The 27,912-nt window shown below is 39.1% G+C and overlaps 2 protein-coding genes across 4 annotated transcripts; both read right to left on the reverse strand.

The window, feature by feature from the left end:
• Positions 1–1,319: 1,319 nt before the first annotated feature.
• On the reverse strand, positions 1,320–7,747 carry snorc (secondary ossification center associated regulator of chondrocyte maturation). The gene is made up of 4 exons (XM_041992186.1): positions 6,007–7,747; positions 5,704–5,841; positions 2,352–2,516; positions 1,320–2,268 (listed from the first exon to the last, which is right to left on the reverse strand). Exons 2-4 carry the CDS (start codon positions 5,774–5,776, stop codon positions 2,159–2,161), a joined length of 348 nt encoding a protein of 115 aa, XP_041848120.1. The 5' UTR covers positions 5,777–5,841; positions 6,007–7,747; the 3' UTR covers positions 1,320–2,158.
• Positions 7,748–7,892: 145 nt separating this feature from the next.
• On the reverse strand, positions 7,893–27,137 carry gigyf2 (GRB10 interacting GYF protein 2). 3 transcript variants are annotated; one of them, XM_041992184.1, is made up of 29 exons: positions 27,041–27,137; positions 25,067–25,118; positions 24,714–24,873; positions 24,439–24,534; positions 24,115–24,223; positions 23,048–23,153; positions 22,884–22,924; positions 22,754–22,786; positions 22,365–22,541; positions 20,823–21,034; positions 20,517–20,664; positions 18,700–18,951; positions 18,162–18,334; positions 17,692–17,848; positions 17,426–17,592; positions 15,096–15,190; positions 14,230–14,358; positions 13,933–14,063; positions 13,748–13,848; positions 12,550–12,690; positions 12,276–12,434; positions 11,519–11,770; positions 11,311–11,433; positions 10,748–10,987; positions 10,027–10,223; positions 9,739–9,890; positions 9,429–9,622; positions 8,703–8,844; positions 7,893–8,604 (listed from the first exon to the last, which is right to left on the reverse strand). In XM_041992184.1, exons 2-29 carry the CDS (start codon positions 25,102–25,104, stop codon positions 8,537–8,539), a joined length of 3,993 nt encoding a protein of 1,330 aa, XP_041848118.1. In that variant the 5' UTR covers positions 25,105–25,118; positions 27,041–27,137; the 3' UTR covers positions 7,893–8,536. The 3 variants fall into 3 exon arrangements, with proteins under 3 accessions (XP_041848118.1, XP_041848119.1, XP_041848117.1); XM_041992185.1 differs by lacking the exon at positions 27,041–27,137 and adding an exon at positions 26,892–26,910; XM_041992183.1 differs by lacking the exon at positions 27,041–27,137 and having other exon boundaries at positions 22,440–22,541.
• Between the last annotated feature and the right edge of the window lie 775 nt (positions 27,138–27,912).

Raw genomic sequence — 27,912 nt, forward strand, 5'->3', positions numbered from 1 at the left:
AAATAATAATAAATTACATTTTAACCACTTGTTTGGCAGAACAAAGTCTTCAAAGACACACTCCCAGGATTTTTTTTTTTTTTAAAGGATTAATTGTGTTTTGAACATAAAGATATTTACAAGGAGAACATAAATGTTTAAAGAAATTTCCATGAATATCTTTTAAATAGTTTTAAGATAATCCAAATAACATACATTATCCTCCAGTGACACACAGAAATTGTCCTTACAAAATGTCAACTTCACCAACCAGTTGTTATTGTCATATTCCTGGTCATATGATATTGGTTTACCGACCACTGAAGTCATCTCACGTGCCACAACATCCACATTAACAGGAAGAAATGCAAGTAGAATCATCAAGAAGAGAAATAAAGTGGATGTTAAAAAACAAATTGGGGAAATGTTTGTGTTGGCAAATGCCACAGGTCTCCCTTGACTACCGATTGTGGTTTATATTTACACAGAATGGAATTTCCATCACAATGTAGCTGGTTAGTTTTGCTTTTTGGTGTTTAAACATGTACAAAATACAAGCTTTAAAAATGTGAATATTACGTAAAAGTAACAACTACCAAACAACTGAAGTAAACCCAAGCTGTGATTTTAGTTGCCCTGATGAGTTCAGCCATTAACACTGGCAGAGTCTGATTCTTCTCACAGAGTAAAAGATGAAACCGGGAGAGAAGCAGATTTAGACCGTGATTAACTTTAAGGGTTTCCTGGTTTCAGGTACTGAGATGACTTTACTAGATTCGAAGTGTGAGAATATCTTGCTCCCCCCATTGAATCAGCTAAAAGATGCAAGTTCAAACATATTAAAATCTGCCAGGAAGTAACACTGATGAATGATTTAAGATCATAAACATCTGGGACACATCAATGCGAAATATTTCCTTTTAATGTTTTGCTTGCCAGGAAATAAGAACTTTTTTTATTAAAAATCTGCTCAGCACACTGCCACCTGCTGGTGAAGTGGTGCCAAAAGATGTCAAGATTAATTTCTTTTAAATTTGGTTTATAGTGTTATTTGACATATAAATCTTGATATTTTGAATTTTTGCATTGGCTCAGTTATGTTTTTAAGAATAGCAGTGCGATAAATGGTTCACAGGAATGTAAATATGAGTTTTCAAAATCAGAAAAGGTTGTAAACCAAATAATAAAAAAGTACTGCACAAAGTGCCTCAGTCCTGACTAACACAACTAAATTAAACAGATTAATAAATAAAACATAAAATACAAAAAGAAAAAATCCAACATGAATATAAAGACTATGACTATGTATTAAAGAGTAGGCAGTGATCAGATGTTTGGTTTTTATTTATTTATTCAACATAACTTTGGCCAGTGACATTGAAAGGAAAAGTCCAGCGGTATAGCAGAGTACTCTGAAGCAAACAGAAAAACACAAAAAAAAACTTAAATATTTTCCTATATCACGAGGTTAGGTTGTGGAGAAAAAAAAACTTTCCAGCTTTGCTTTCATTTTTGCTCTGCAGATACAAACAAAACAACTAGTATTTTCTTCAGCTGAAAGCCTTTTTGTGAATGTTCCCAGCTTATTTTGACTCTACAAATGTTTGAAAATGCTGTTACACCAACTTCTTTACTTGTTCAAGAGTGAAACCAAGGGAGATGTTTTTTCCTAATTATTATGGCACAAGCTAAAGTCATTGTCAAAGACTTCTAAAAGCTTCATTTAAGGCACACACAAGTTACACATTTCTTTGTTACTGAACAAAAGAGAAACCAAATTTTGAAAAGATTGCTTGAAAAAACAACTAAGCTGCGGCAGTAAAAAAAAAAAAATGTAAACAACAAAAAGAAAACTATCAGGAAACCATTAACATTTTAAAGAAGGAGGAGCTGAAAGAAGAAAGCAAAAAGCTCAACAAAGTCATTATGTCATGATAGAATTGCACTGGAAGAGCCAGCCAGTTTCTAGGATTCAAGCAACAATTTGAATGTTTAGTTTTATTGTTGGATAAGGGACCTGCCACTATTTTCATCAACTACAGCATGCTCTTCTCTGAAGGAAAGATGATAGGGTGAATTCAGAGTTCAGATTGACAGAAAGGTAAATGACCACGCATACACTCATCTTGTACAAACATACACAAACAAACTCACACAGAAATTTAGTTGTGTCCTGACTCTAGGAGGCCATGAACTTCCTAAGTGTGATGACAATGAGAGCGAGGAGGACCGAAGCACCCAGGAAGACAGCTATGACAATGGCTGTGATGGCTCCTGGCCCCAGAATGGCTGCCAACACAAAAATACACACAATTACTTATTGCATTAAACAGGAAATGTGGATGCTTATTGATCAAAGACGAGACACTCACCTTGATCCTTGTCCAAATTCTCAGAGTCTGTAGATTCCTCAAAGTCAAAGTCATCGGGCAGTTTTGTCATGAACTGGAAAGGGTCTTTGGTAGAAACCTCAATGGGTGGATCCCCAGATATGGTGTCTTGGTGGTCTCTGTTTAAAGCAGAATCTGCCACTGTTTCTGCAGAATGAGGAAAAACTATTTAATCACACGAGCTTCTTTTCAATCTAGAGCCATTCACAAAATAACTTAAAACCTTTCCTGACATCTTCATTGCAGTTCTTGAAGATACTCTACAGAACTTTTGCCATTTTCTTAGTGACGCAACCCCACCAAGCTAATTCAGCATCCATCTTGTATGGTGTATAGACAAATGCTCACAAGACTAATAGAAAAAGAAACAAATGCTCACAGATTGTTTTACAATCTTTATTTTTCAAAAAGAAAAAGAAAAGAACTTTCTGTTACACGTCACATAGGACACATTAGAAAGGCCTATGCATGTGAGAGGGATCACATCTCCCTGACAAATGAAATGGTGATCTTAAAGATAATCATCAGTGTGACTATATCTGTCAGTCCTGTCATCCTTATGGACATAAGTTAGGACTTGTTAGAACTCATCATATACCAGAACTGCTCAAAAGTAAAGGGACCGGCTTGGTGATTATGTCATGGCAATACTCAAAACAATAGAAGTGTATTCTGATGAAACGTGTGAAATTGAGTGTGATAGGTATGGCTAACCAAAGAAGTATACAATTAGATTTGTACCATTAAGACTGTTGCTAAAAAAAAATCTGATCTGATCAACTCTGAGTCACATATGGCAAACTAATCGGAAATGAGCTGCCGTGTGAACGTAAGGAGTCTCAAAGCCCTTTTAAACTTTCACACTTTCACCAGTGTGTGAAATAAAGTGTGACCTTAGGTTTAAGAGACATACAAAATAAATCAATTTCATATAAATATTATATTACATTTGGGTTTTGAAAGTATTTGTACATACAAACCTATATTTGTATATATGTATACTTAAATTTTTTGCTGTAAATATAGATTATAAAAGAATTTGTGAGCATTTGTCTGTTTCTTTTTAGTGTTGAGTTTTTTGTCTTGTGAGCATTTGTCATGTAATCATCTTGCATCCTGTCTCTCTCCAGCTCTCATATTTCACTCTTATCTCTTGCTCTTTCTCGCTTTCTTTTCTTGACTTCCTCCGATAAAGTCTTTTGCATTTTTTAAGTAAACCAGTATTCACTGGTGTGAATATGCGCTTACTAGCATGTGAAATTCGGCTGCAACGTCACGCGGCGTCCGAGGAAAAAAAGGTTTATTGAGCAGTTTCTCAGCGTCGGGGCACTGCTGGGTAGCGACTGCTCCAGAAAGTTCGGAACGCGGTGTTTTAAAAAGTTACGTAAAGCGTATTTTAGGCTGTCATTTCGAGGCAAAGGTTTTGCTAACGGCCCTGCTTGTCTTTTAGACGTTACAGAGTGCCATGCATAGGCTCTTCTGTAAGACTCCAACAGCCCCTCTCTTGTCTCACTGCTCAGGTCTGAGCATAAGGATGTCTTTGTAGATGATGGACATTTTGTCAGTTTGAGTCACAGGCAGTCCGTGTTTCCCTTTTCCACAAGGGTTCAAGCAAACTTCAGAGCAAACAGACAAAGACTGTATTTATTTAAAGCTGCCTGCTTTCGTCTGTTCTCTTTCCATCCCAGATTGTCCTCTGACATTCCTCTCCCCTCAACATGAGACTTTTCACACCTCTTCCTCCACAGCCAGAGAAGCACGGAGTCTCTCCGAGGTGCATTTTTTTCTGTTTCTTAAGTAAACTTTTAGAGCCCATGTCTCTGGAAATGCTCAGTTGGATCTTAATTGCCTTAACGGCTCTGTCATTGCGGTTTCTAGCATCTTTCTGGAATCTGAACAGCTGTGGACATTTTCTTTTTTAAACAGGGTGGGACAATAAATAAATAAATCTCTTCATGCATCCCAGTTGAGCCAGTAATCCTCTTCTCATCTATTTGCAAACCATAATCAAAATATTTGTACTATCAGCTCATTTCACACTAGTTTGTAGCCTCTCTGTCGTTCAAATTCATCCATGTCTTCTCTGCTCGGAGGAAGATCATGACAGAGGTATTAAAATATGTGCATATGATAGATCAAGTCTTCAGTAAAGACGCTAACATTAGATGTGGTTTCTGCTAACATTTTGAAATAGCTGTGCGTATTTTGATGCTGCTTTGTTGACTCTCAGTGTCGTGTGCAGCTTTCTGTCCTGCAACTGGCTGAAGGTCTGGAGGCCTGGGTCTGTGGCCAACTAAGCCATCAATGAGGCCTTTAGCTGAGGGCACAAAAGGCAGCTTGTGCGGTCACGCAGGGCGGCAAACTGCAACCAGTAACAACCGGCCGGGCCCAAACTAGGCACAAGCAAGGCCCTGGATGTCAAACAAACTTGTTTATTAAATAGTCCCAGTGTTTAAAAGACTGTGCCTTCTGGGCAGCCTAATTTAATAAAATGGCAAAAAATAATAAGTTGATGTTTTCCTTTGGTATTTGTTTTCATTACAGCTTGCTCAAGTTGGTAATTTCTAAAACATGACAGAATCTGCAGGAAACATAACCTTAATCCCAGCCACTATGTCACTGGCCCAACATGTTTTGACCTACAGCCTTGACACATGAGCCCAAACACCCCCTTAAATGTTTTCATTACTATAATACAGAGATGTTTTTCATGACACTTGTATTTATTCATTAGAAAAGTTAATTAGCTTTTTTTGTGTAGACTCTATTAACCCTATTCAGTAATAATTCTACAAGTAATTTTAGCTAATTATTTAAATACATCCCTATGATTTTAAAAGCTACATATCAGTTTTCAATAATTAGCTTTGGTTTTAGAAATGTTTAGGGGTTTTGTGTTGACTCTGTAAACCAGTTTATGCTAGGTGAAAATGCAACCCATGCCACAAAAATGGTCTCTAAAACCTCCACCTCTGCAGTACCTGAAATCCTAATCAATATTACACTAATTACATTAGTTAGTTTTGAATTTGAGGACATTTTTTTCTAGTTTCATACAAACATGTCTGTCAAAGTTTTAATAACAGCATAATTTACATTAGTCTGCCAATGCACACACGGACCTAATCATGCGTGGGTGGAAAAGAACGTAAAAAATTACACAATTGCACACATTCCTAACTTGATACTGGCGGAAGAGGAAACTATTTTTAAGAAAAAACCTTCCTTAAAATGTAAATGTTAAAATAAAGAATAATTCAAGCTGCAGCAGTCACAGGAAAAGTTGCACACATATCACAAAAAAAGAAAATCAAATCGCTCTTAACAGCTTTACCTGCGTGCACAAAATTGACCAAGAGGGTGAAGAGTGCCAGCAGTACAACTCTACAGATAATGCTGCGAACCATGGTGGCTGTGGAAGATGAGCGTCTTCAGAAATCCTCAAGCAGGGACTTCAAACGAGTAGCTGACTCTGGGAAAGGAGCAAGAGAGGAGTACATGGGAGATGAGGAGGGAGAAAGGTAGGTAGCCAAGGGGTGAGAGAAGGGGTGGGGCTAGGTGTGCACAGCACTGTTTGGACAGTGCACACTTTGTGAAGACATCATCACAGGGCCAACCCACCCTAAAAGTCACATACCTGGGTGTGAGGGGTAAACATTAACTGTCCACTGATGGTGAACAGGTCACTTCACACAGACATCTGCAGGACTTTACGGTCAGTGGAAATACCTGAGTGCAAGCAGAAAAATGTGGAGTACTGAAAACTTTGATGTAGAAATATTACGCTGACCCCCCTCCCTGCGGTAGTTTAGTAGTTAATAGCTGCACTTTAAAATGTTTGTATAGAGAATTATTTTCATTTGGTCCATTTTCAGTGAAATGTCTACCAATGTGTCAACCTCATGCATAATTATTTCATAGTGGGCAAAGTCTTTACTCTCTTAATGGGCAAAGCTACAGCTGGCAAGAGGGCTTTTTTTTTTTCTTTTTTTTTTTTACTACACCTCGCTGTGAAAGTTGGGAGATGCAAGTGGTGACTAAGCTTTTATACCAACACAACTCAGTTCTGGACCGGAGCCTGTAAACCTGGTTCCTTATGGGCTCTTCAAGACCTTAAGAACTGAGGCATGAACTGTGACATTATCTTTTAAGGGCACATATAACTCAGAATAGAATATTAATAGAAAAATCTGAATAAAACCAATTTATTCAATTAATGTTGCATGACTCTTGACACAGCAGTATCCAGAGTATATCTAGAGTACAGCTTGACTACTGGTCACCAGTTTTAAGTGACTCGCATCTTCATTGATGTACCTATGACAAAGATCCACAAAGTGCAGTGTTCATTATTTGGTGTGCACTGTAAGGAGGCAGTCGGTCAAGCTAGTTTTTTTTTTTTCAGCAACTATAACTTTCAAATAATTAGTAGAAAAAAAAGTGTCATGGTAACTGCAGCATAAAATCCAAACTTTGTATAATGAGAATATTAAGCCAGATTCAGAGTTAATTGGAGGGAGAGAAAATGTGCATTTTGGCCTTTTTTTGTCTCAGAATCACAAGCAAGATCAACTGAAGATAACACCTGGACAAAGCCCTTGTTTTAGGACACAACACTATATTCATAAAGAAATTAAGTTTATATTCCATTTTCTGCTGCTCTGGAGTCAGCAGGCATTGTACACAGATTTTTTTGTGGTTTTAGTAACAGCAAATGAAAATACAAGTGTGCCTGGAAACATGTTCGCACTCTTCTGTGGAAGGAGCCTGTCAGTTTCATTTCCTGCAGCATTCTTTAAAAACAGTGACTAAATCGACCTCAAAGATGCACCACAGCAGACAGCGGGTTGTAAGATTACTGAGTGAATTATTTTGAATTTCATAATTAAAAAGAACAGTTAAAAATGCTCCTAAAACCAATTACAAGGCACTGATTACTCTAAATCCCAGTGTCTGTCTATAGTCATGTCATTAAGGTGTTATAAGATGTCCATCTACAATGTGTTAACTTGGACATCAAACTAAATGTTTTGGGTAAATCTGTATCTTGCCTGCTAGGCCTTCTTGTGCTGCCAACATCTGTCATCGTTGATTTTTTTCTGTCCACTTTACTGCATTGAAAAACCCATCACTGCTATCACTATCACTTTCAACATCATGAAGTTGGAAAAAAGTGAATTGGGACCAATAATGGGAGATAGGGATTGTCCACCAAAAATACAAGTCAGATGTTTACCACTGCTCTCGATGTGCTGCACAGCTGATTATTACCTTGTTGTATAAGGCACCTCAACGTCAGGCAGTCATTGGTTTTTACAGATACATCTCCAGCCAATCACAAGAACTCTAAATGTGATTAATATCAGTGTGACTGGGTAATTGAAAGACTGGATTCCAGTAACTTATTTAAATGGTTCAGACACAGATGTCAACAGCCTACACATTAGACTGTTTTATTATTTCATACTGCAATAAAAAAGTATTGACTCCAGCAGATCATTTTCATATATTATAATACAGATGCAGAATTGAAAGTTTATTCTTTTAAACAGCCTAGTATTTTACAAGAAATAGATAACTAGTTGGAACTTTTGAACATGTCCTTAAAACAGGACATAAGTGGGCACGAATCCTTGGGCTCTACTTTACTGCCATTATCCATGAACACCCAGCTGAAAAGAGGGAAGATGGAGGGGAGAGAGAGAGTGGAACTTTCAATAAATAAAACAAAAACAATGGGCATTACCTTTCTAACCTTTTCCATACAACCCCACCTATATATCCACAGCTTGAAAAAAAAAAAAACCCAAACACTGGAGGCCAAATTTGAAATCTGTCATTTCTGAGTTTGTACATGACGTGATGCACAATGCCTCCCCAGGTAGTCTGCTGAACCCTCAGTTTGTTGCTTATTTGGTCAGTTGGATGTTTCATTCACCACTTTGCTCCAGTTACAGGTCCACTTGCAGCAGAAAGCACACCCTGTCTCAGACGTCATGGTTTGTTCACAATTTGACATTAATAAGAGATGACCAGACTCTGGCTGATTAATGGAAAACTGAAATACAAAAGTGAAGCTGTGGATGCAGTTAGGGGCAGGAGTTTAGGTAAGACAGCTGCTGTTCAAACTGGATACAGTCATTGGGATTTTGCTTGGCCGCAGTCTCTTAAAAGTCCTCCAAAGTTTCAATTTCTCCCATATTCAACCTCTCAGACGATGCATTCACAGAAAATCCTGAAAGTTGAATAAACACACAAGAGATCAAATTAGCAAGTGAGATTTAAAAATGAAAACATTTCTCCTGCATTAGGTAGATCTACGTTTGCTCTTACCTAAAAGGCTGGGGTCTGCCCGGACCATCTTCTGTTTCTTTTTCTTCTTCCCTGAGGTGACAGTCTCAAAACGCTGCTGCTGGCCAGTCGTATGGTTGGACTGGTAAAGCGAAGACGACCCTGTTCCTCCCCATACAGAATCCTTAGAAAGAAAAGGATATTTAAATTAAGACTTGTATAAGATTAATCAAAACTGTATGTTTTTAAAATGCCTTTAGCACAGATTTAAAAACCCACCACCTCACAAACTTCTTACCTTATTACTTCTAGACTTTACGTACTATCACTTTATTGATACCAGTTTTAAATAATCATGAATGAAAGACAAAACAATTAATACTTTCAATAATAACTTTTTCAAAACTGGTAAAAGTTTGCACATTTTTAATAAGAGGTCTAAATTTCTGGTAGTTTGTACAAACAAAAATCCAAAGTTTTGTGTTGTAACTAATTTGTACTTATTATATCATCAGTAGTGTAAGTTTCCTTAAAGAGAAAACATTATTTAGTACTTTAAAATTAGTTGCAGCTGACATTGCACTAAGTATGACAGCACTATGTCACAAGATCTGTCTTGGCTGGCCTCATGGTGGTAAGCCCAATACGTAAACTATTTTTGAGAAGTGAAACTTAAAGAGGTCTCGATTGTATTTAAAAAATGTGAGTAAAATATTTGGGCTTTATATGCTGAGTGTTTCAGTGACTAACCAGTTTAGGTTAACTCACCTGCTGCTGCTTGACGGCTTGTTGTTGGTTCAGAGGTGTCTGTTTCTGTTGGTTAGCGTTCTGTTTGGCACGGCGTTCCAGGAACTGCTTGGCAAAGTCCTTGGCCTCAGGAGTGTCCCCCAGATAAGCCCTGACATAATCATGCACCTCATATGGAGAGTCCACTTCCTTCAAGAAGGATGCAAATGTAGGAACTGAAAGAGACATATGGAGAATATTTGTGACTGGGTCCCAAATAAGGGTCCATTAAAAACTGTAGGTTAAAAAATAATAATAATTTTTAAATGAATTAAATTTTTTTAAGATTTACCATCCAGATTGTTGGCTGTGTTGAGCGTGTGCAGGGTTTGCTCACACCACTGCATGAAGGTGTCTTGCTGGCTCTTACCAACCCCTTGAAATAACTTCAGCAACTTTTCTTCCTCCTCTACCTTCTTATTAGCTCGCCCACTCAAAGAGTTACTGTTTTTGCACAAAGAGGAAGACAAATGTAGTTAATACTGTTTGTGTATTACTCATATCCTACTTATGGTAAGTCATGATTTCACCACAGGCTGTGACTAAGATATTTTTCTAATTTGGCATTTTTAATGAATACCTGAGGTTGGCGTTGCCTTTGTTGTTCTTCTGAGTGTTGCCTTTTTTAGTCTGTTGGGGTTGTTGGACAACTTCCTTCACAGCCTCATCCCAGAAGCCCATGTTTGAGTTGTGGGTATCACCCCAAATACTGCTGGAGTCTGAGCCCCAGTTAGTGCTGGTGTTAACAGACCCCCACACTGAGTTACTCAGAGATGTCTGTAAAAGAAAAGAGACATTTATGAAGAAGCATTTCAGGGTAAGGTCAACAATAACAAGTACTGAAGATAAATCTGCCCCTAACTTTTAAAATTTAGAAAAAAAATACAGAAAATGCTAAAGGATGCTCTCGATGGTCCACAGCATGACGTCTGCAAATAGCTTGTCCAACAGTTCAAACCCCAAAGGTTTTCACCTTAGAACATAAATCATGCAAAAAGCAGTAAATCTTAAAGAGTGTTTTGCATTTGGGGACAGAAAATTACTAAAATATTTATTTAAAAATAAATTGTACTGATTGAATGATTTGCAGACTCATAACAGAATGAAAGAAATTTTAGAAACTTGCTTGCAGATTAATGTTAAGTTGTAAATATGGAAAAAATAATCTATTGTTAGTTATTAGTTGAATGGATATTAATATGGATTCTGTAACAGTTGGAACACATTCTGCTGTGTCACAATTACTTAATTTCACAACTGATCTCGGTATTAAATGCCACGATATACTTGTATTTACATACAGTTCTGCTTTGAGGTCGGGTCTGTTGGGTGGTGATAGGATGCTGCTGCTGTTGGTGCTGCTGCTCCTTCCGCTGCTTCATCTGCTGGGCTTCTTCTCTCTGAATTTCGAGCAAAGACTTTGTGATGACTGGCTGTTTGGCCACATTACCCCAACCAGACAGCTTGGCGTGGGACTGCTGTGCCTGTTGCAGGGCCTGCTGTTGCTGTTGTTTCAGGAGCTCTTGCTGCTGACGTCGCTGCTGTGAGTGTGATAGGCACATAAATATGCATAAAATGGTACGTTCTTTTAAAGTTGCATGCAATACTCAGAAAACTTTACTTATCAAATAGATAAGCTCAAGAGTAATATACTGCTCAACATACAATTAATAAGGCTCCAGATCAACTGCAACTGGGATTAAAGAAAGTTCAACAGCATTTGTGTGACAGAAGAACAAAAAACATTTACAGAAACAGAAATTATCACTAAACGTTCCACAAGTGAAATAATGAAGGAGGCACTTGTGACAGAGTAATCAAACACCACCAAGCTGAGTTGGAGGTCCGCTGCTGCTGTTCCTACCTCCTCACGTGACTGTCGTTCTCTCTCCTCTTCTAGTTTCTGGATCTCAGCCAATGACAGGGCATTCTGAGTCTGGTTTAGAGTGTTGGCTGACTGTTGTCCCCACTTAGAAGAGGATGGAAGCTGCAAAGCAGGACGAGATCATTGTCAACATTAAGTCGACTTAAGTTTATCAGTAATTTGATTCCTACTTGTCTGGAGCCCTTACCTTCATTTGTGCAAGCTGCTGCTGCTGTTGCTGCTGCTGTTGCAGTCTTCTGAGGGCCTCTTGTTGCTGTTGTCTCTGTCTCTGCAGTTCCTGTTGTCTTTGAGCCTCCTGCTCCCGTCTTTTTTGCTCCTCTTGTTGCTGTGCTAAAGCAGCAGCAGCTGCAGCAGCTGCTGCCTCTTCCTCCACCCGCTTCTGTTCCTCTTCACGCCTCCTCAATGCCTCTAGCTCCTCCTGCTTTCTGCGCTCCTCTTCCTAATGAAACAGAGAATAATAAAACATTAAGCAGAAATAAATAAAACAGAGAAACACAGAATATTAAACTATAAGACCAATCAACAATAAAGACTAAAGCACATTGCCTAGGTTTAACTGAGCAAAAGGTCTGGGGTTGCCTCAGCTGGTGAGATCAAAGTTAAACAAGAATGTGTATCAAAAAAAGTGGTCATGTGACTTCCTATCCAGTTAGGTGAAGCATTTCCAGACTGTTGCTTTGCTTTGGTAAAATCCAGATTTTATATTGGTAGTGTAACCTGACAAAACTCACCATTCAAATAACTTTTGTGAAATGACGTCAACTATACATGAAAGTTACAATGCTCTTCCACAGAGAAAAAAACAGTTTGATGTTCAGGCCTTTTTTTCTACAAACTTAACATTGGACACATTTGTGATATTACTCACCTTCCCATGCATGCACGCCCCCCCCCCCGAAACAGAAAAAAAGAAAAGAAAAAAAAAAACATCTATGTGAGTTTACCTGTTTGCGAAGGAAGTCTTCCCGTTTCTTTGTCTCTTCCTCTTCTCTCCGCCTTTCCTCTAATCTTCTAAGAGCTTCCTCATGTGCCAATCTCTCCTCCTCCTCCTTTTGCCTGCGTTGTGCCTCTTCTTGCTCCCTTTGCCGTCTCAGTGCTTCCTCCTAAAGTCATCCAACATTAGGTCAGTCTCAGTGCCAGTGGGGAAAAAAAAGGGTTTCTCAACGAAACGGAAACTCGGAGGCTTTCACTGTTTAAACTGATACTAAAAGTATTGACCTGTTTTTGCCGTGCTAGCTCCTCTTCTTCTAGGCGTTTCCGTTCTTCTTCCTGTCGTGCTCTGAGAGCTTCCTCCAAACGTTTCCTCTCTTCTTCCTCCCGTTTTGCCCTCATTTCTGCCTCACGTCTCTCCAGCTCCAACTGTTACACGACAGCACATCTTTCAATAAATAACAGCTGTCCAAACTTCACATGAACAAAGCGAAAAATGTTCAAAGTTAGCATGTATATTACATTTTGTTAAACAGGAGGCCAGTCTTCGTTTACATGTGAATGACTTAGGGTGCACTCAGACCAGGATAGTCAGCTAGACTCTGTCCAACTAGGGAATCGGTCCATTAGCAACATTCATCTGGATCGATACTGCGTTCATGCTTCACTTCTCAAACAAATCTGACCTTTTAAAAATGTGCTCCACTCTCTGCCAAAGGCAACATTGAATCAAGAATTACTTAAGGAGAAGACGAGACGCACAACGAAGAAGGAAACTTGTTCATCTATTGGTTAATGCAGAACAACGTTGGTTTCTAGTACATAACTAAATATGGAGCTGCATCAGATCCTGGAAGTCTTGGGTTGATCAGATTCTATTACAACCTTTTATTCCACAGTAGTCCTCTTTTTATTTGGTCTATTTGGTCCGCTCGAAATGGACCAAGGCCTGGATTTGTCGGTGAAGTGAGTCCACTTCTTTGATTTGAATGACAATTTGTTTGCGCATTCACATTAGTCCAAATGAAGCAGACTTTTTACCGGCAAACGGAGTAGGAGACAAATCAACAAAGCTGGTGTAAAGGCCCCCTTAATAGCAGAAGCTGCCACTACAATTCATCTGTGCAGGGAAAATTTGAGGCTCTTTGATAAGAGCTCAATAGCATCCAGAAAGCCATGTGTTTACAAAATAATTTGTGCACAAGTTTGAAGAGAACTGCAATTAAGGATGTGGAATTTACTTCAAAGATTGTGTGGTCTCTTCACTGAAGAATACTTTCATATGAGAAGTTAAACATCCTAACCAATCAAGAAAAGGAAGTCCATTTGCTTTTATTCAAGCTTTTAGGAGAGTCAAAGTTAGATTCAAGTGTACATTTTAATGTTACATGTGAACAGGCTTGTGTTTGATCCATCAGAGGGTACTCTGCACTTCTGTTTGAGCACCAACAGCTTACAAAATTTAGGGTGAGGAAATTATTCTTACCTTTGCAGACTTTGCTTTCTCAAACTGCTGCATCTGCTCAATAGTTGGAGCCTGTGCCATAGAATCTATTGGCAAATCCCATACACTGCTGCCTTCCCATGCTGTTGACAATAAAATAACATGATAAATAAAATATTGTGTGTTTCAGTTCCAACAATGTAAGACATTTAGCATGAGAAACCCACTGCTTGTAGCAGCTTGTTGGAGGTTTGGAGTGCAGGAAGCCTGAGAGGATGGGTTCTGCATTTCCCACACAGAACCAGAGTCTGGTACAGACAGGGATCGGGTAACAGGAGGTAGAAGGCTATCAGAAGCTCTACGAAAACAAAAGGACGGAAAACATAACTTAATGGTATGCTTCCTTAATGATACTTCGAGGTAAGATTTCTGACAACTGAAGGACTTATTCAGCTGGGGTTCAATGATGATTCAGAGGCAGTGCTTCAAAAAACATGTTTGTGGAAAAAGTAATAGCTGTCAACCTTATCTTAAGAGCTTGGTATTGCTGTAGAAGCAGGTTGATCTGCTGTTGATGCTGCTGCTGCTGCTGGAGAGGAGCTGAACTAAGAACTGCAGCTTTCTGCTGGGCCAGTGCCTGGGCATACTGCTGCCTGTACGAAGGGAGACAAGTGAGGAAGAAAAGTTGCATGAAAAAACAGAAACGACACCAATCGGCTGATTATTTACATACAATGGTAGATGCCCGAATCAAATCACAACAGAAGCAGGAAGCTCTATTTTTGTTTGAAGAAAAAACTAAAAGCAAGGTAACACATAACCAATGGTACCTCCTCCAAACAAACAAAAAACAAACAAAAAAAAAAAACAGAAAGTTGAAAAACCAGTTTAACTCATGTTGTCTCTGCTCCACACCTGTTTTTACAGAAAAGTTCTGTTTTTCTGTCATCGACCACTGTTTGAGATTTAATATATTTTTGACTTCATATAAATTAAAATTAGATAAATGATCATACATCACAATATGCGAGAACAGTGGGATTATAGAAATGTGAGTTTGTAGAGCAGGGATTATTTACTTTACGGTTGCTTACTCATATCTAATCTACTGGCCAATAAAACTAGATGGGGAATAGTATGGACACTGGGAAAACCTTTAAATTAGTGTATTAAGCTTTCTTTAGGGCATTTCTACTTTGATATAAAAAAAAAGTCAATAAATAAAAAATACAGGTGGAAATCAAAAGGGAAACCTATCAATCGCACAAGCCATCAAGATTATGCTACACACTCGAACAAGGGTCATTATAATTTATCTCTACAGAGGAAGCTTGGGAAGTCTGCAGTGGGGTGTGTGCTCATCAAAGTGTCAGATTTGAGCCTCGTGTACCTGAGGAGGTATTGATATTGGAGCTGCTGTAACTGGTAAAGATTGAGAGCAGTCAGTTCCTGCTGCCTCTTCAACCTTTCTTGGTCACCATCTGCCTGTAAACACAAGAGACAAGAATCTAAATAAATAACAGCATAACAAAAAAAGACAAGTTCAGAGTCCCCCCTCTAATATATATTTTTTTAAATTATTAATTTCTCCACAATATTTTACCCTAAACTGATATACACTGCTAAAAAAAAAAAAAAAAAAAACGCTTGAAAAACAAGATCTTGATGAATGAAATATTCCAAATGAAAATCTTTATTCATTACATAGTGGAATGTGTTGAGAATAAAAACATAAGAATGACCAATGGAAATAAAAATCATTAACCCATCAGGGCGTGGTGGCAGTGCATGGAATGAGGCAAGATGTCCCAGGGGTGCTGGACTGGATTCAGGTCTGGTGAACAGGTAGGCCAGTCCATAGCTGGAATAGCTTTGTCATGCAGGAACTGCTGACACACTCCCGCCACATAATGCCAAAGTCCCACTGCAGCAGCATATGGTCTGTCAATGGGTCTGAGTACTGGTACCTAATGGCAGTCAGGATACCTTTGGCTAGCACATGGAAGTCTGCACAGCCTTCCAAGCAAATGCCTCCCCAGACTGTTACTGGTTAGGTGAAACTGACTAATGATCAGTATCACTGGACAGACTGATAACCCAGAAGTGTGACTTACTTTGAGTTACACGGTAATGATTATGTGTTCCCTTTATTTTATTTTTTTTTTTAGCGGTGTATATAATTGAAAGCAGAGAGCAGTTTTAAAGTCTGTTGAAAGTAGAAAGCTTCTCTGAAGTCACCTAATCTGTGAGTTTAAATTTTCTACCTGGAAGCAGGATTTGCAACATTACAGCTTATTTAGAATCACTTCCGTGTCCAGGTGAAAGCTTGCCCAAGTGTGGTTTAGAAACCTGAAATCTGCCAGCACAAACTCTGATGAGGAACTTTCAGCCATGTAAAATATATCTTTTAGTGATTTAACTTTCTAAGTAATTAAGACTTGATGCAACACACAGGCCTTGCATTTCCCAAGACAAGAGAGCGCCTCAGGGCTTAAGGTAGGATTGGGGGGGACCCACTAGAGCAGCAGAATCAGATTCTGAAACAAGCCAAAACCAAACTAGAAGTCAACCAAAGAGCTAAACAATCTCTTGACTGAGGTAAAAACTTGACCTACAACTTAGATCTCTTGGTGGGAGTCGTTTTTAAAGAAAGAAGGTTGTTAATGCCATAAAGAAAAACCTCTGTCTGTCCAGTCTGACAGAGTAGCCTGAGTGGTTGTCAAAACAAATAAGTTTATCAGCATGAAATGCAACATGCACAGACAGAGAAGCTGCATGCTCCAGTGAAACATTTATACACAGCTGCATCTATGCAGAAAAGAAACAACAGTTGCTTGATGCAGTTTTATGGTTTAAATATTACATAATATAACTTGAAATGGAAATAAAAATTACATTCATGAACAGATATTAAACTATAAAAAAAAGAAAAACAAAACTGCATTATAAGAAGATTATTTAATCTTATACATTGGAGGGTCGTTGGATTTTAATAGACATCATAATCCAACGACCCTCTTACAAAGTTTACCAATGAAGACAGTGGGTATATAACACCATCTGCAGGTCACTGGCTAGACTGCAATTAATGTTGAATTACTTAAATTACTTTTTGGCAAACGTGAACCAGGTATTGGTCCTTGTACCATTTTAGAGCTGGTTAAACTTTAGAACCATCTTAAAGCCAGTTTGCTTTTCTAGAGGATTTTATAACACGACATTGGAAATCATTCCAGAAGGGGTCTCAATTTCCCAGCAACTCAATGTACTACACAAGATGCCCCAGAGTATAAATGTACAACTTAAGATGCTTCTTTTTATTTCTATATGGCACTAAGTTTAGTAAAGTATGTTGACAAAAGGCTGACAGGCAGGTATAAGAGCCAGCAAAAGCAAGGTTTATAAAAGCAGTTAGAAGACAGGCTCAGAAGTGCTGGTTAACAGAAGGACATTTACAAATAGTTGAAAAGGCGTTTTGCAAACATGCAGCTCTATGCAGCTTAGACAGCAGCATTCACAGCCACTAACTGGCAATAGTAAATAACAGCAGGGAAACTGAGGACTGAACACACCAGGTGCTTTACTACTTTTTAATTTCTCTTTTCTCCCATCTTTTCCCTTTAAAGGATCCAGCCCCTAAGTTACTATGGCTTAAAACTGGGTACAAATAAAACATTAATACTAGAATTCATGTGAACCGTATTTTGCAGGGGTCCTTACTTGTAGAGGTGGAGGTGCAGATCCTGAAGCAAATGGCACCCTTCCCCAAATTTTAATAATTTCTCCCAGAGGTTGAAATACTTCATCACACCCTCTTTTGACTAGCAGAGACATGGTGAAGTAACCAGCCTGAAACCATTCTGACATCTCTTGATTACTGAACGGACCTGGGTGAGTAAAGGGGAGTTGGGGGTTTATACAAGTACTTTTAAGATCAATGTACAGAATGTGAAGATTTATGCAAAGAAAACTGAATACATTCTCACCCTGTATCTCCCCCTGTGGGTCTTTGTAAAACCACTTGAGAGCAGCTTCATGGGTAAGAGGCAGGCCTGCAGGTTTGGGTTTCTCTGGCGTCTTTGCGGCAAGTCTGTCATCATCCACCCCGCTGTCCTGGAGGTATGCTACCATCTTTTCTGCCTCCTGGATACGATTTGGAAAAGAAAAAGATAAAGAAAAAGGTATTGCACTACTCATTGGTCCATTTAAAATCAGTAAAACTTAACAAAAATAGAATTGCTCCTTTTCCGCAGGTTAGTTAAATAAATGAAAACTGCAATGAAAACTTTTTATGATCATTTATTGGAAACTAAAAAAATATCTATCACATTATTAACAACAAAGTCTTTTTTTATATGTATATAAAATTATCACCACAGGAAATGTTTGATGACAAGTGGAATTCTAGGACAGCAATACTACTGGCATGTTTAAGTTAAAAGCTTACAGAACTTACCTGCTCAAAATGTTTCAGTCCTTCATCTTCATCAGTGTCATGTGGCACAGTGATGGGCCTGCCAATAGGTGCCATTATAGTTGAAGGGAAGGGTAAAGGATTGTTCATTGCTACAGGAACTTCTATTGGCTTTTGCTGTGGTAGCTGGACAGTTGTTAATGGAGCAGATACTTCTGCATAAAATAGAACAAAACAGCAGATGAGATTTTTTTTTTCTCAAAGAAAATGTGTTATTTTTACAATGACAATGAAGACAAAGGCCCTTTGTCTTCTATGCCACTTCCACATGGAACATGATGCAAAAGGACTTGAAATAACCAACTTGTTTCATTGAATGACTAAATCCAGACAGAGCACTTGAGACAGCCTCCTTAACTTGTAGTTGTTTTTCTTAATTTGTAAGTAATTTGATTGTTAATTGTTGTAACTGATACTTTTTGCTGCCTCTTGGCCAGGACTCACTTGCAAAAGATGTTTGTAATCTTAATGGGACTTTCCTGGTTAAATAAAGGTTAAATAAAAAAAAAACAAGTCTAACCGGCCAGGGTAGTGGAAATGTGGGTCATCGGAAGAGACTCGAGCATGCTAGTAGTCATGGGGACGTGCATGGGGGCTTTGCAGGGCTCTGGGGGAATATCCAGGGTGGGCTGCCGTTCAGCTGGCCTCTCAGGCTCCTCTGTTCTGCTGGGCTTGTTTGGGGGCAAACACTGTGCAGGGGGAAGGGACCCTGAGAGAGTCGGAGCAACAGGTGGAACAACAGCTGAAGTCTCTTCTGAAGCAATGGCCAACTCTGAAACAAACAGTAGACACCACCAAAGATGAGGTTTTCTTAGTACACTTATGGATAACATGTCAGGAAATGCCAAAGAGCATGAGAGAATATTCAACACATACTAATTCTTCAATCATGTTCAGGTCACATGGTTTCACAATGCCACCATTCAGCTTCTATTTCATGACAGCTGGTGGACGAAGGTGCCAGTATTTGCTGCTACTGTGTCTTGAACAAAGTGAATTTGAGCTGAACATCAATGCAGTTAATTTTTAGGTGTGTCCAAACATTTGACAGGTACATATGAAATTTTCAAATCGGCAGAGCAAGACTAATGTTTACAGTAAAGCTCACACACTCTGAAAACCCTGTTACAACATCACAACCTAAACATCTCTTCCCGGTTTACATTAGATTGCTCACAGTCTAAAAAACATTGCAAACAAGATGACTAAATTACATCAGAGACCTTAGGATGGTTTCCAGTGGGAGTGAGGAAGAGATTCTGGCTGCATTAACCTTAAGAGCATCTGACACAAGAATACAGTCACAATTTGCTCTGTCTGCTATGGAAGATAAAACATAAATAAATATGACATGTAGAAACATCTTTTACCTTGTAGTTATGTTGTAAACTTTAATTTTGATGCACTTTTCACACACCAAACATGACTACAGTATCCACATGCTGCTGATATGGCTCCACAGTCCATGTGTGCATGTTTGTGTCACAAAATCTAGTTGTTTCCTTAATGCTTTCAAACAATCTGAAGAAAAATTTCAACATTTATACTGTATCTAAACTTCAAATTGTAATCATGATGCATATATTCCAAGATGGCACGGCACCGTCCAGACACTGTTTGGACTGCTCTGCTTAGGCTGTGTGTTTTATTTCTTTTTTAGTTTTCTTATTTGTGCCCCCCTGTTCCTGGTCAGTGCTCCTGCCTGGCGAACCATCAGAACTTTTCTAAACCCATCCTTGCATTGCTCAAGTATAAACCCGTCTACCACCAGCCAACAATTGGGTTTGAGGGTCCTGCCAAAACAATAATTTAGGTAAATATGCAACGGTGTGAACCCTGAACAGCTACTTCCCTCCTTCTCAGCTGAACACACGCAACAAGAGTGAAAAGCCAATCGGCTGATCACCGACCGCCGTCATGACTCACGGAACAACACGAGGAGAGAGGAAAGAAACTGCTGTGCTGCTCAAACACGGAGATGACCAGAGAGCCACTAGAGCAGACACATTGGTGCAAACGTTGGTGCAGGATAAGTTTAAAAACAGAATGCAGGAAAAGTGCAGGTGTGGCTCATCTTTTCCATCAGACCTCTCCATATCCCGCTGTCATAACAGAAATGAAGGATGTGTGTAGCTTGTCACGTGGCGCATGCATTAATATTAACATTTAATTACATAAATTAGTTACCACCGTTAACGTTACTTTTGACAGTCCTTATATATATATGCTTTTTTTTGTGGTAAACGTGTGTGCACAGCCTTGAATAAAGAGGTCTATTGCAAATTCAACAGCTTTTTCAATTTGAAAATAAATTATCCGATAATTAAAATCTCTGACCTCTTCTGTCAGCGTCTCTGATGGACTCTTTTTCTGTCTCTTTGGTCTCCTTTGGTGGGCCGTCCTCATCCTCCAGGCCCTCCTCACACTCTTCCAAGGGTTTGAAATCTAGCTCTGCTTCTTCCAGGATTGGCTCCTTTGAGGCTTTCTGATAGCAAAAGAAAAGACACAATTACAGGAAATGTGGCACAGAGTTCATCCCAAAAAGCTTCCATTATTCTTTAATTGTCCAGTCCAGTTGACATCCCAAAATATATAATCAGTGTGTCAAGTACTTTTGGAACTGGTCTTTGTGTAAAGTATCACCTTAAGGGAGTGAAAGGCTCCTGATGAGTCGAATGTGCCCGCCTCTTCATCTGCATCCTCCAGACACCACTCTGGTAAGCTGTCCCTCTCATCCTCCAGGCTGCCACTGCCTGACCTCGGCCTCCTGTAGCCACGCTCGTCTTCTCTTGCATCGAATGGGAAACGTCGCCGTTGGTCGGGGTGTTCCCGCCACCCTGCTGACCGAGGCCCATCTGGGTAATAATAAATCAATCAATAAATAAATAAATGGCACAAAAGTTTAATTGTACACACATCAGTTTGACAACATGTTACCTTTATTCATGTATACTTAATGTGGAAACTATCTAATAAAAGTAAAAAAAAAAAATCAAGATACAATAGAATAAGGTATGCGCATGACTTTTGTACCGTTAAGTCAAAAGAATAAGAAAGTCAATACAGCACTTGCCAAGTGAATCAATTAATCAATCATCAGCACCAAAAACCCCTGAAAGACGAAGTGAACAGGATTGGAAACCTTGAGTCCACTCATTCATGTCAATGTTACTTTGACATGTACCACTCCACTTAGCACTGATGCAGCACATTCACCTTCAGCTCCTCTAAAGGCCAATTTCCACCAGGTGCTCATGCGCCGTGTTCCATGTGCGCTGCAGCCTCCAGAGCCATTTGTGGCTGTTTTAGTCAATAGTTTAGTTTACACCACGCGTGCCACGGCACGTCAGAAGCGTCCCAGAAGCGCCTTGTCATGGCTCTCTGCTAAACATATGCACCGAGTCTATTTTTGACGGACCACACTTCCAGAACACGTCAAGCTCAGCAGTTCATATAGGGCCAGACAGGAAATTAGACATGGGAGCAGTGTAAACGTTTCCAGAAAATTTCAGAATAAAAGCTCCTTTGCAGATTTGTGCTCTCTGAACTATGTAAACATTATGTCATTCATCGGTCAAGGGGTCTCAGTTTTTTTTTTTTTTTTTTCATCATGGCCAACAAGACGTTTATCCTGGAAGTTTAGAATCACGAGGTTCTTCAATTCTCCTGTGATTTTGTGACCTTGTGGATCCAGCTCAGAGGACTGCACTAGTGGGTGCTCAGCGTCTTGACACGGTCCCAGTGTGAAAGAAATGGAAGGGCCCCAACAAACAGGACAATGTGACCAGTTCCAGTGCAAAGCTGCTCAGGTGCAATCTGACATACACAAGTAACAGCTCAAGGATTTACCCTCCACCTATCCATCGACAGAACAAGTTCCTGAGCCAGAATGCACAGCAGCTGAACGTCTACAATAACCTCAACAATATTTTGCAGGTTGTTTTAAAGTGGCTAACTTATGCAAACTCGTATTGAGGCCAATCAGAAAAATGTGGATGTGAAAATACTCCCCAATAAAAATTTGTTGTGTTAAAATAAGTGCACACAGTATCAAAGAGGTTGTTGACACAAATCCACCTTTTACCTAAACAGGATAATTAAAATGACAGTTTACCACCAATACATTTACCAAAGATGATTAACCTATGATAAATGTATGGGTGAGGTAGTTGATCCAGTGCCCACCTGGGCTCGGGGGGCACCACCGGTCACTTTCCCGTCGAGAACCTGCCAGGCGCCAGCCCCCCTCATCATCCTCACCGTTCTGATCATCACGAGAAGTACGCCAGTTCTCACTCTCTGATCGCGTAAAGTCGTGTTTCCTTGGTAATCCTGTCCCACCGTCCTCATAGTTGCCTCGGACTGAAAAAGTAGTGTAGAACCACAGGTGAGGGTGATGCCAATGAGGTTGAATAGACAGCAAAGTTAAACTTAAAACTATTTTATATAGTGAATATTTAAAAAATTTATTATAAAAACAACAAAAACCAAACAAATAAAATCAAATAATATCATCTGCATCTCAAAAAAAAATCCAGCAGGTTACTTTTTAAACTTGTACAGTGCATACTTACTGTGATTAATCTGAAAATGTCCTGGAGCAGCATCTGCCACATTCATAGAGAGCAAACAAAGGTTAACCCAGTGAACTTGCCGAAGATACATCATGTATTGATTATTTGAGCCGCAAAATGTGACACCAACCTGGGTCTTTTCGACCTGGCTTTTCAAATCTTCTATCACCCCTGGTGAGGAAACATGAAGCAAAACAAACATGTATAATCATGACTAAAAAGGACTGAACATCTGTATATGGCTAAAACAAAAGCCTGTTTAACCACAAAACTCGAAATCAGAAATTCAAGTACCTTTCTTCCCAGCTTTGAGAGCGGTGCATCTCCCTCCCTCCACGACCAAAACCTTCCACATCATCAAAACTTCTTTGGTAAAATCCTCCATCACCTCTTCCCCGACCTAAAAATCACAATGAGATAAATGCTAAAAATAAGGTGATTCCTTCATATTACCCTTGGGTTCAATGTTTAACATGGTCTTGGACAAAATATTTGATATGTTTTCCCATCAGCTGACCAGAAAAACCTAACCCATTTCCCTAAAGTTATTGGTCACTATAGACATTGGTTGTATTTCAAATTGACACCATATTCCTTACCAAACAAACACACAGGTTTAATGAAAGAACCACTATCTATGTTCTCCTCGTTTGTCTAAAAGGTAGTAAACATGTTTTTCAATCAAATCCATCCTCTTTGTGACAATCAACAGAAACCATACAGTCTGATTGTACTCTGTCTTTCTTAAAATGACTTTTGTTTTAAATAATTTGTGTTAATCTCAACAACTGATTACTTGAACATTTATATGCTTCCCATTTATAACCAAACCATGAAAGATTAATTTTTTAACATGTTAAAATGTGGCACAACAGAGGTCATCTGAAGTATATACCAGTCTGTATAAATCACAGAGCATCTAATTAGATGGGCGCTTATCTCTTATAGGGGAGAGCAGATTCACTTTTTAATCAATAAATCGCAATGTGGCACGTGACTATCCAATATCAATTTGAAAATGTTCAAAAAGCAATTATTTTTTAAAATAATTACATGACCGAAACAGCTGCAAAGTGTAGCAGGAACATAAAAGTTGTGCATGCCGCCCAGACACTTCAGGTGGACGAACCACTCAGTGAATCAGTCAAAAAAATTGGTGAGCTCCTCAAAATAATCTCGGCAATTTTTTGGAACTCCTCTGAAGCTGCACAAAACAGATAAGCAGATCAAACAAATGCCAATCTCAAAGCAAAATATGCTATATCAGTTCCACATTATAAACATAGCCCTTCAGATATTTCACCTTGACAAAGTAGAAGGAAACATAATTCATCTGTGCATGATCTTGACTGAATTCTTACCTCTACCTCTTGATGTACTTCGGCCTCTTGGTGCCCCAGCTATCGGTCCACCTCCTCGCCCTGTCAGCCGAAGAACAGCTGCACTGTTTACAGACATGGAAAAATTTCTCTGCAAATACAAACAGGGGGAAGGGAGGAAAGGGGAGAAACAGTCAACTCGCCACTCTATATTTTGCACCTAGTCAACATATTCCAAGAAGTGACAGTTAAGAAGTCAAATGATCTTCTATAACATTTATGCAATCAATTCTGATCTATTGTATTAGTCCCACATATACTTAACATTTAAACCAAGATACCTGACAATATGACAAATACTCTCACCTGTTCCTCCTCTGTAAAAGACACAAGTGCCAGAGGTGGCAAGGGTTCCTCTTGCAATATTGGTAAGAACTCCTTATCATGTAAGTCTATAGGGATCTGGGTGAGAAAAATACAAAACCCTTTGCTTAAACACTAAAACTAACAAGGCTTTGAAGACTCTGTTACAGAACAATAAATAAAGAGAATGAAAACCTAGTCTTGGCACTAACATTGTTTCCATATTAGTTCTTATTCAAGGCTGTGCTGACAACTGCTGATATTATGGACCTACCCACCTTGTTATCCTTTACATAAAGTGCTAACATTTCTTCTCTCCCGTAACGATAGTCTGCAAGTTTATACTTTGGCAACGCAGGTGAGAGGGGTGGAGAGGCAACAATGGTGCTGCTTCCACCAGCACCACTGCCACCACCACCTCCAGACAGGGCACGGAGCCTGCAAAGCAAGACAATTTAGTTAAACAAAAAGGATGGACAGAGGAACAGGAGACAAGTACAGCTGAGGAATCAGTTAGCAAGTTGGGACATGCATGCAAAAGCTCCGGGTTGAGACGGGGGAAAAAAAAGTGTCTCACAAGTCAAAAATCACTTCTCACACACTAATCATTCATTCACGCCAGTTTAATTACCATTCTGGTCCAAAGTTAAGTGTCTGGGTTTCGGCCATTCTTCCTTGAAGTTCTACAAACATCAAAAGAAAGAAAGAAAAGCATTAGCATCACACATTTACGCTCTGGCTTAATTTAGCAATATTTTGATTGACAAGCATTAACCAATAATTCGGTGGAACAGGATTTCAGTTTTGCTCACATTACTCAAAAATGTAGGGTTCATGCATGTTTTGACAGGAAAAAACTAAATAAGCAGCCATTTGTAAGCGTGTGTGTCACAGAAACACACAGTGCAACTACTGTCCTACTTTGCCAAAATCATCTAGCACACATCCTAAATAGGTTTACATCTTTGCAAATATTACAACTTAACTAATGTCAGTACCTACTGCAACTGTCACTTTCTTGAGATAATTCTGCATCCGTTACATAAGTCTGTTGGACACTATTGGGAAAATAAAGTTTTGTTACTCAGTTTTATGTATTCCAGCTCCTTAAGATATACGGCCCATCCCACAAGCTTACAACCCGTGTACAATTTCAATCTGCTAAAGCTATTTTAGGAAGTCTCCCAGCCTGGGAGTGTATGTCAAGACACCTGTAATTGACAACGGATGTGTTGTTCACCAAATAAACTTGAAAATTAAATAAATACATTAAGAAAATAATGATGATGATCATAATAATCATGTTGTGGTCACAAAATTAGTCATTTGTGTACACGAACGTCCATAACAGGAAGAAGCTATAAATGTAGCATGGCCTCCACAAATATGAGGCACAAGAGGGGACAGTAATGGTCTCACAATGAGACATACTAGCCATATGGAAGCTTGGGTAAGGCACGTGTAAGTTACCAGTTAGGGTGATTAACACAGGAACTCTAAAAGGTTGAGCAAGAACTTTGCCAAGTTTCCTGTGCGTTTTGTGCATTAAATCGTGTTGACATAAAGCAAAACCTGGCTTAGTTTGCATGACGTTAAGGCTTCTTTGAAATGATTTACGAGGGATAAATTACCAACTGCCTTGCTCTGCATTCAACAACTTTGACTAGTTTCTTCTCGCGTTGAGGAAAGGGGGGTTGGCATACATGGAAACTAACTGAATGATTAAATGAAACTTTGTATAAAATGATAAAAATGTTTTACCTTGTATTAGACACAGAGCCAAAACTTTTAACGTAGATTTAAATCGAAAGGGAATATGCCGTTAACGTTACCTAACGTTCCTCTTGCGTTACTAACATTTTCTAAAGTTGGCTTGAAAAGCTTAATACGAGCGATGATGGTCAGGAAGGTTAAGTATAAACTACCCTCGCTTGCCATCATTGCGCTGGCTAAATCAGTGAGCTTACCAAAACAAATAAGTGATATGAACCATTCACATACATTATCTGACATTAGCCACCCCACTTCTTCTCGGTTAAAAGCTTAAGGTACAGTCATTGTTAAGCTGAAAGGTCGCTGTAGGGTCGCTGTTAAACACCCGTCAGCCACACGCTGTTGCCACCAAGAATTTTCTCTAGCCAGCGACTCGACAGCCAGCTGTACTAGCACGTTAGCGAGCTCTTTGCAAGCAATATTCTATCGCAACGCATTCAAAGTATACATTGCCATAGACGGATATTTACATATATGTTAACAATATTATAGTTGATCTAATCATTCACATATTTCGCATAACTGTCCCTATGGAAAATGATCTACATGATTAACACTAGTAGCTAGCACGCTAACAGATTAGCTACTAGCTACACGCGGCCTTCCCAGTAGCCTGGATTCACAACATTTCCTCATCAAACCGCACCGCACTTCTCACGGCCTGGACCCGCATACATACACACCAAAGTCCGGTGCTGCAAGGCCGAATTAACATGGTGGTTTAACATCACTTCTAATCACCCTCGCTCGTCAGAATATGCGCCTTTGACATGACACTTGACTCAAATGTGCGAATTTTCCTGATTAGTGTATCAAACTTTGGCTGTCTTACCTCAGCTAGTTCTGACAGCACAGGGTTTGTATGCGTGTTGTGTCTCTCTCTCTTCGTTTTCGACAAGATGGCTGAGTGTGGGTCACATGACCGTATGCCGTGGACAGATATGCTGACTAGTAGATAGTAGAAAACAGTTATACTTTCGCCCCCGTATCTATATCTGAATACTGATTACAGTACATAGAATCTGAAACATGCTACTTAAAATGTAAGTAAAGTGAGTATTTTGTCTTTACACATCAAAAATGTTTGGAAAAGGATGTGATGGGCCCACCCTTAAAACCCTGAAGAAGCCAGTGCACTCTATTTCATATGTGCCCATTTAATGTGATCTAAGTATTTGAATAGATCCAAACTGATTAACAACTCTTAGACTGTTACAATAAATGAATATCTTAAACTAAACTAAACCAATTCCAAGGAAATCTCTAGCTCACGGAAGGTCAGGGAGAATAATTCTAAGTATGCCTTAAAAAATACTTGCAGGATAAAAATAGACTGACTGCTGTCTTGCTCAGATGCCTTGTAAATAAAATTGAAATGACACGTCTTTTGTCACTTTTGTGTTATTCTTGCCATCTAATCTGAATTTATATAAAATAAGTTACATAATTTGAACAACACAGTCCAAATACTAGATACAGGACTGACATACATTTTTGTTTGACAAATAGTGTTACTAATCTGATACTGTATGTTCGTAATTGATTACTGTCCAGAAATGTGGTCTTACTTAACAACCACCACATGAATAATGGCAATGTCAGACAGGCCCGTGTCACTGCAATTAAGGTGTGGCTGATGAATATATACTTGAACAGGCCAGTTGTCAAAGCCCAAGGCTGAAAACCAGAAACTACTCTTTTATT

Source organism: Melanotaenia boesemani, chromosome 8, assembly GCF_017639745.1.
Source record: "Melanotaenia boesemani isolate fMelBoe1 chromosome 8, fMelBoe1.pri, whole genome shotgun sequence".
NCBI classification, from domain to species: domain Eukaryota; kingdom Metazoa; phylum Chordata; class Actinopteri; order Atheriniformes; family Melanotaeniidae; genus Melanotaenia; species Melanotaenia boesemani.

Excerpts from the sequence above, each read along its gene's own strand:
- gigyf2 (XM_041992184.1), bottom strand. The coding sequence starts at position 25,104 with ATGGCCGAAACCCAGACACTTAACTTTGGACCAGAATG. Across the intron at positions 20,665-20,822 it reads GAGCCTTTCACTCCCTTAAG|AAAGCCTCAAAGGAGCCAAT; the intron begins GTGATACTTTAC and ends TTTTGCTATCAG. Across the intron at positions 9,623-9,738 it reads CACAGCCAACAATCTGGATG|TTCCTACATTTGCATCCTTC; the intron begins GTAAATCTTAAA and ends TGTCTCTTTCAG.
- snorc (XM_041992186.1), bottom strand. The coding sequence starts at position 5,776 with ATGGTTCGCAGCATTATCTGTAGAGTTGTACTGCTGGCACTCTTCACC. Across the intron at positions 2,517-5,703 it reads GGTCAATTTTGTGCACGCAG|AAACAGTGGCAGATTCTGCT; the intron begins GTAAAGCTGTTA and ends CTCATTCTGCAG. Across the intron at positions 2,269-2,351 it reads GAATTTGGACAAGGATCAAG|CCATTCTGGGGCCAGGAGCC; the intron begins GTGAGTGTCTCG and ends TTGTGTTGGCAG.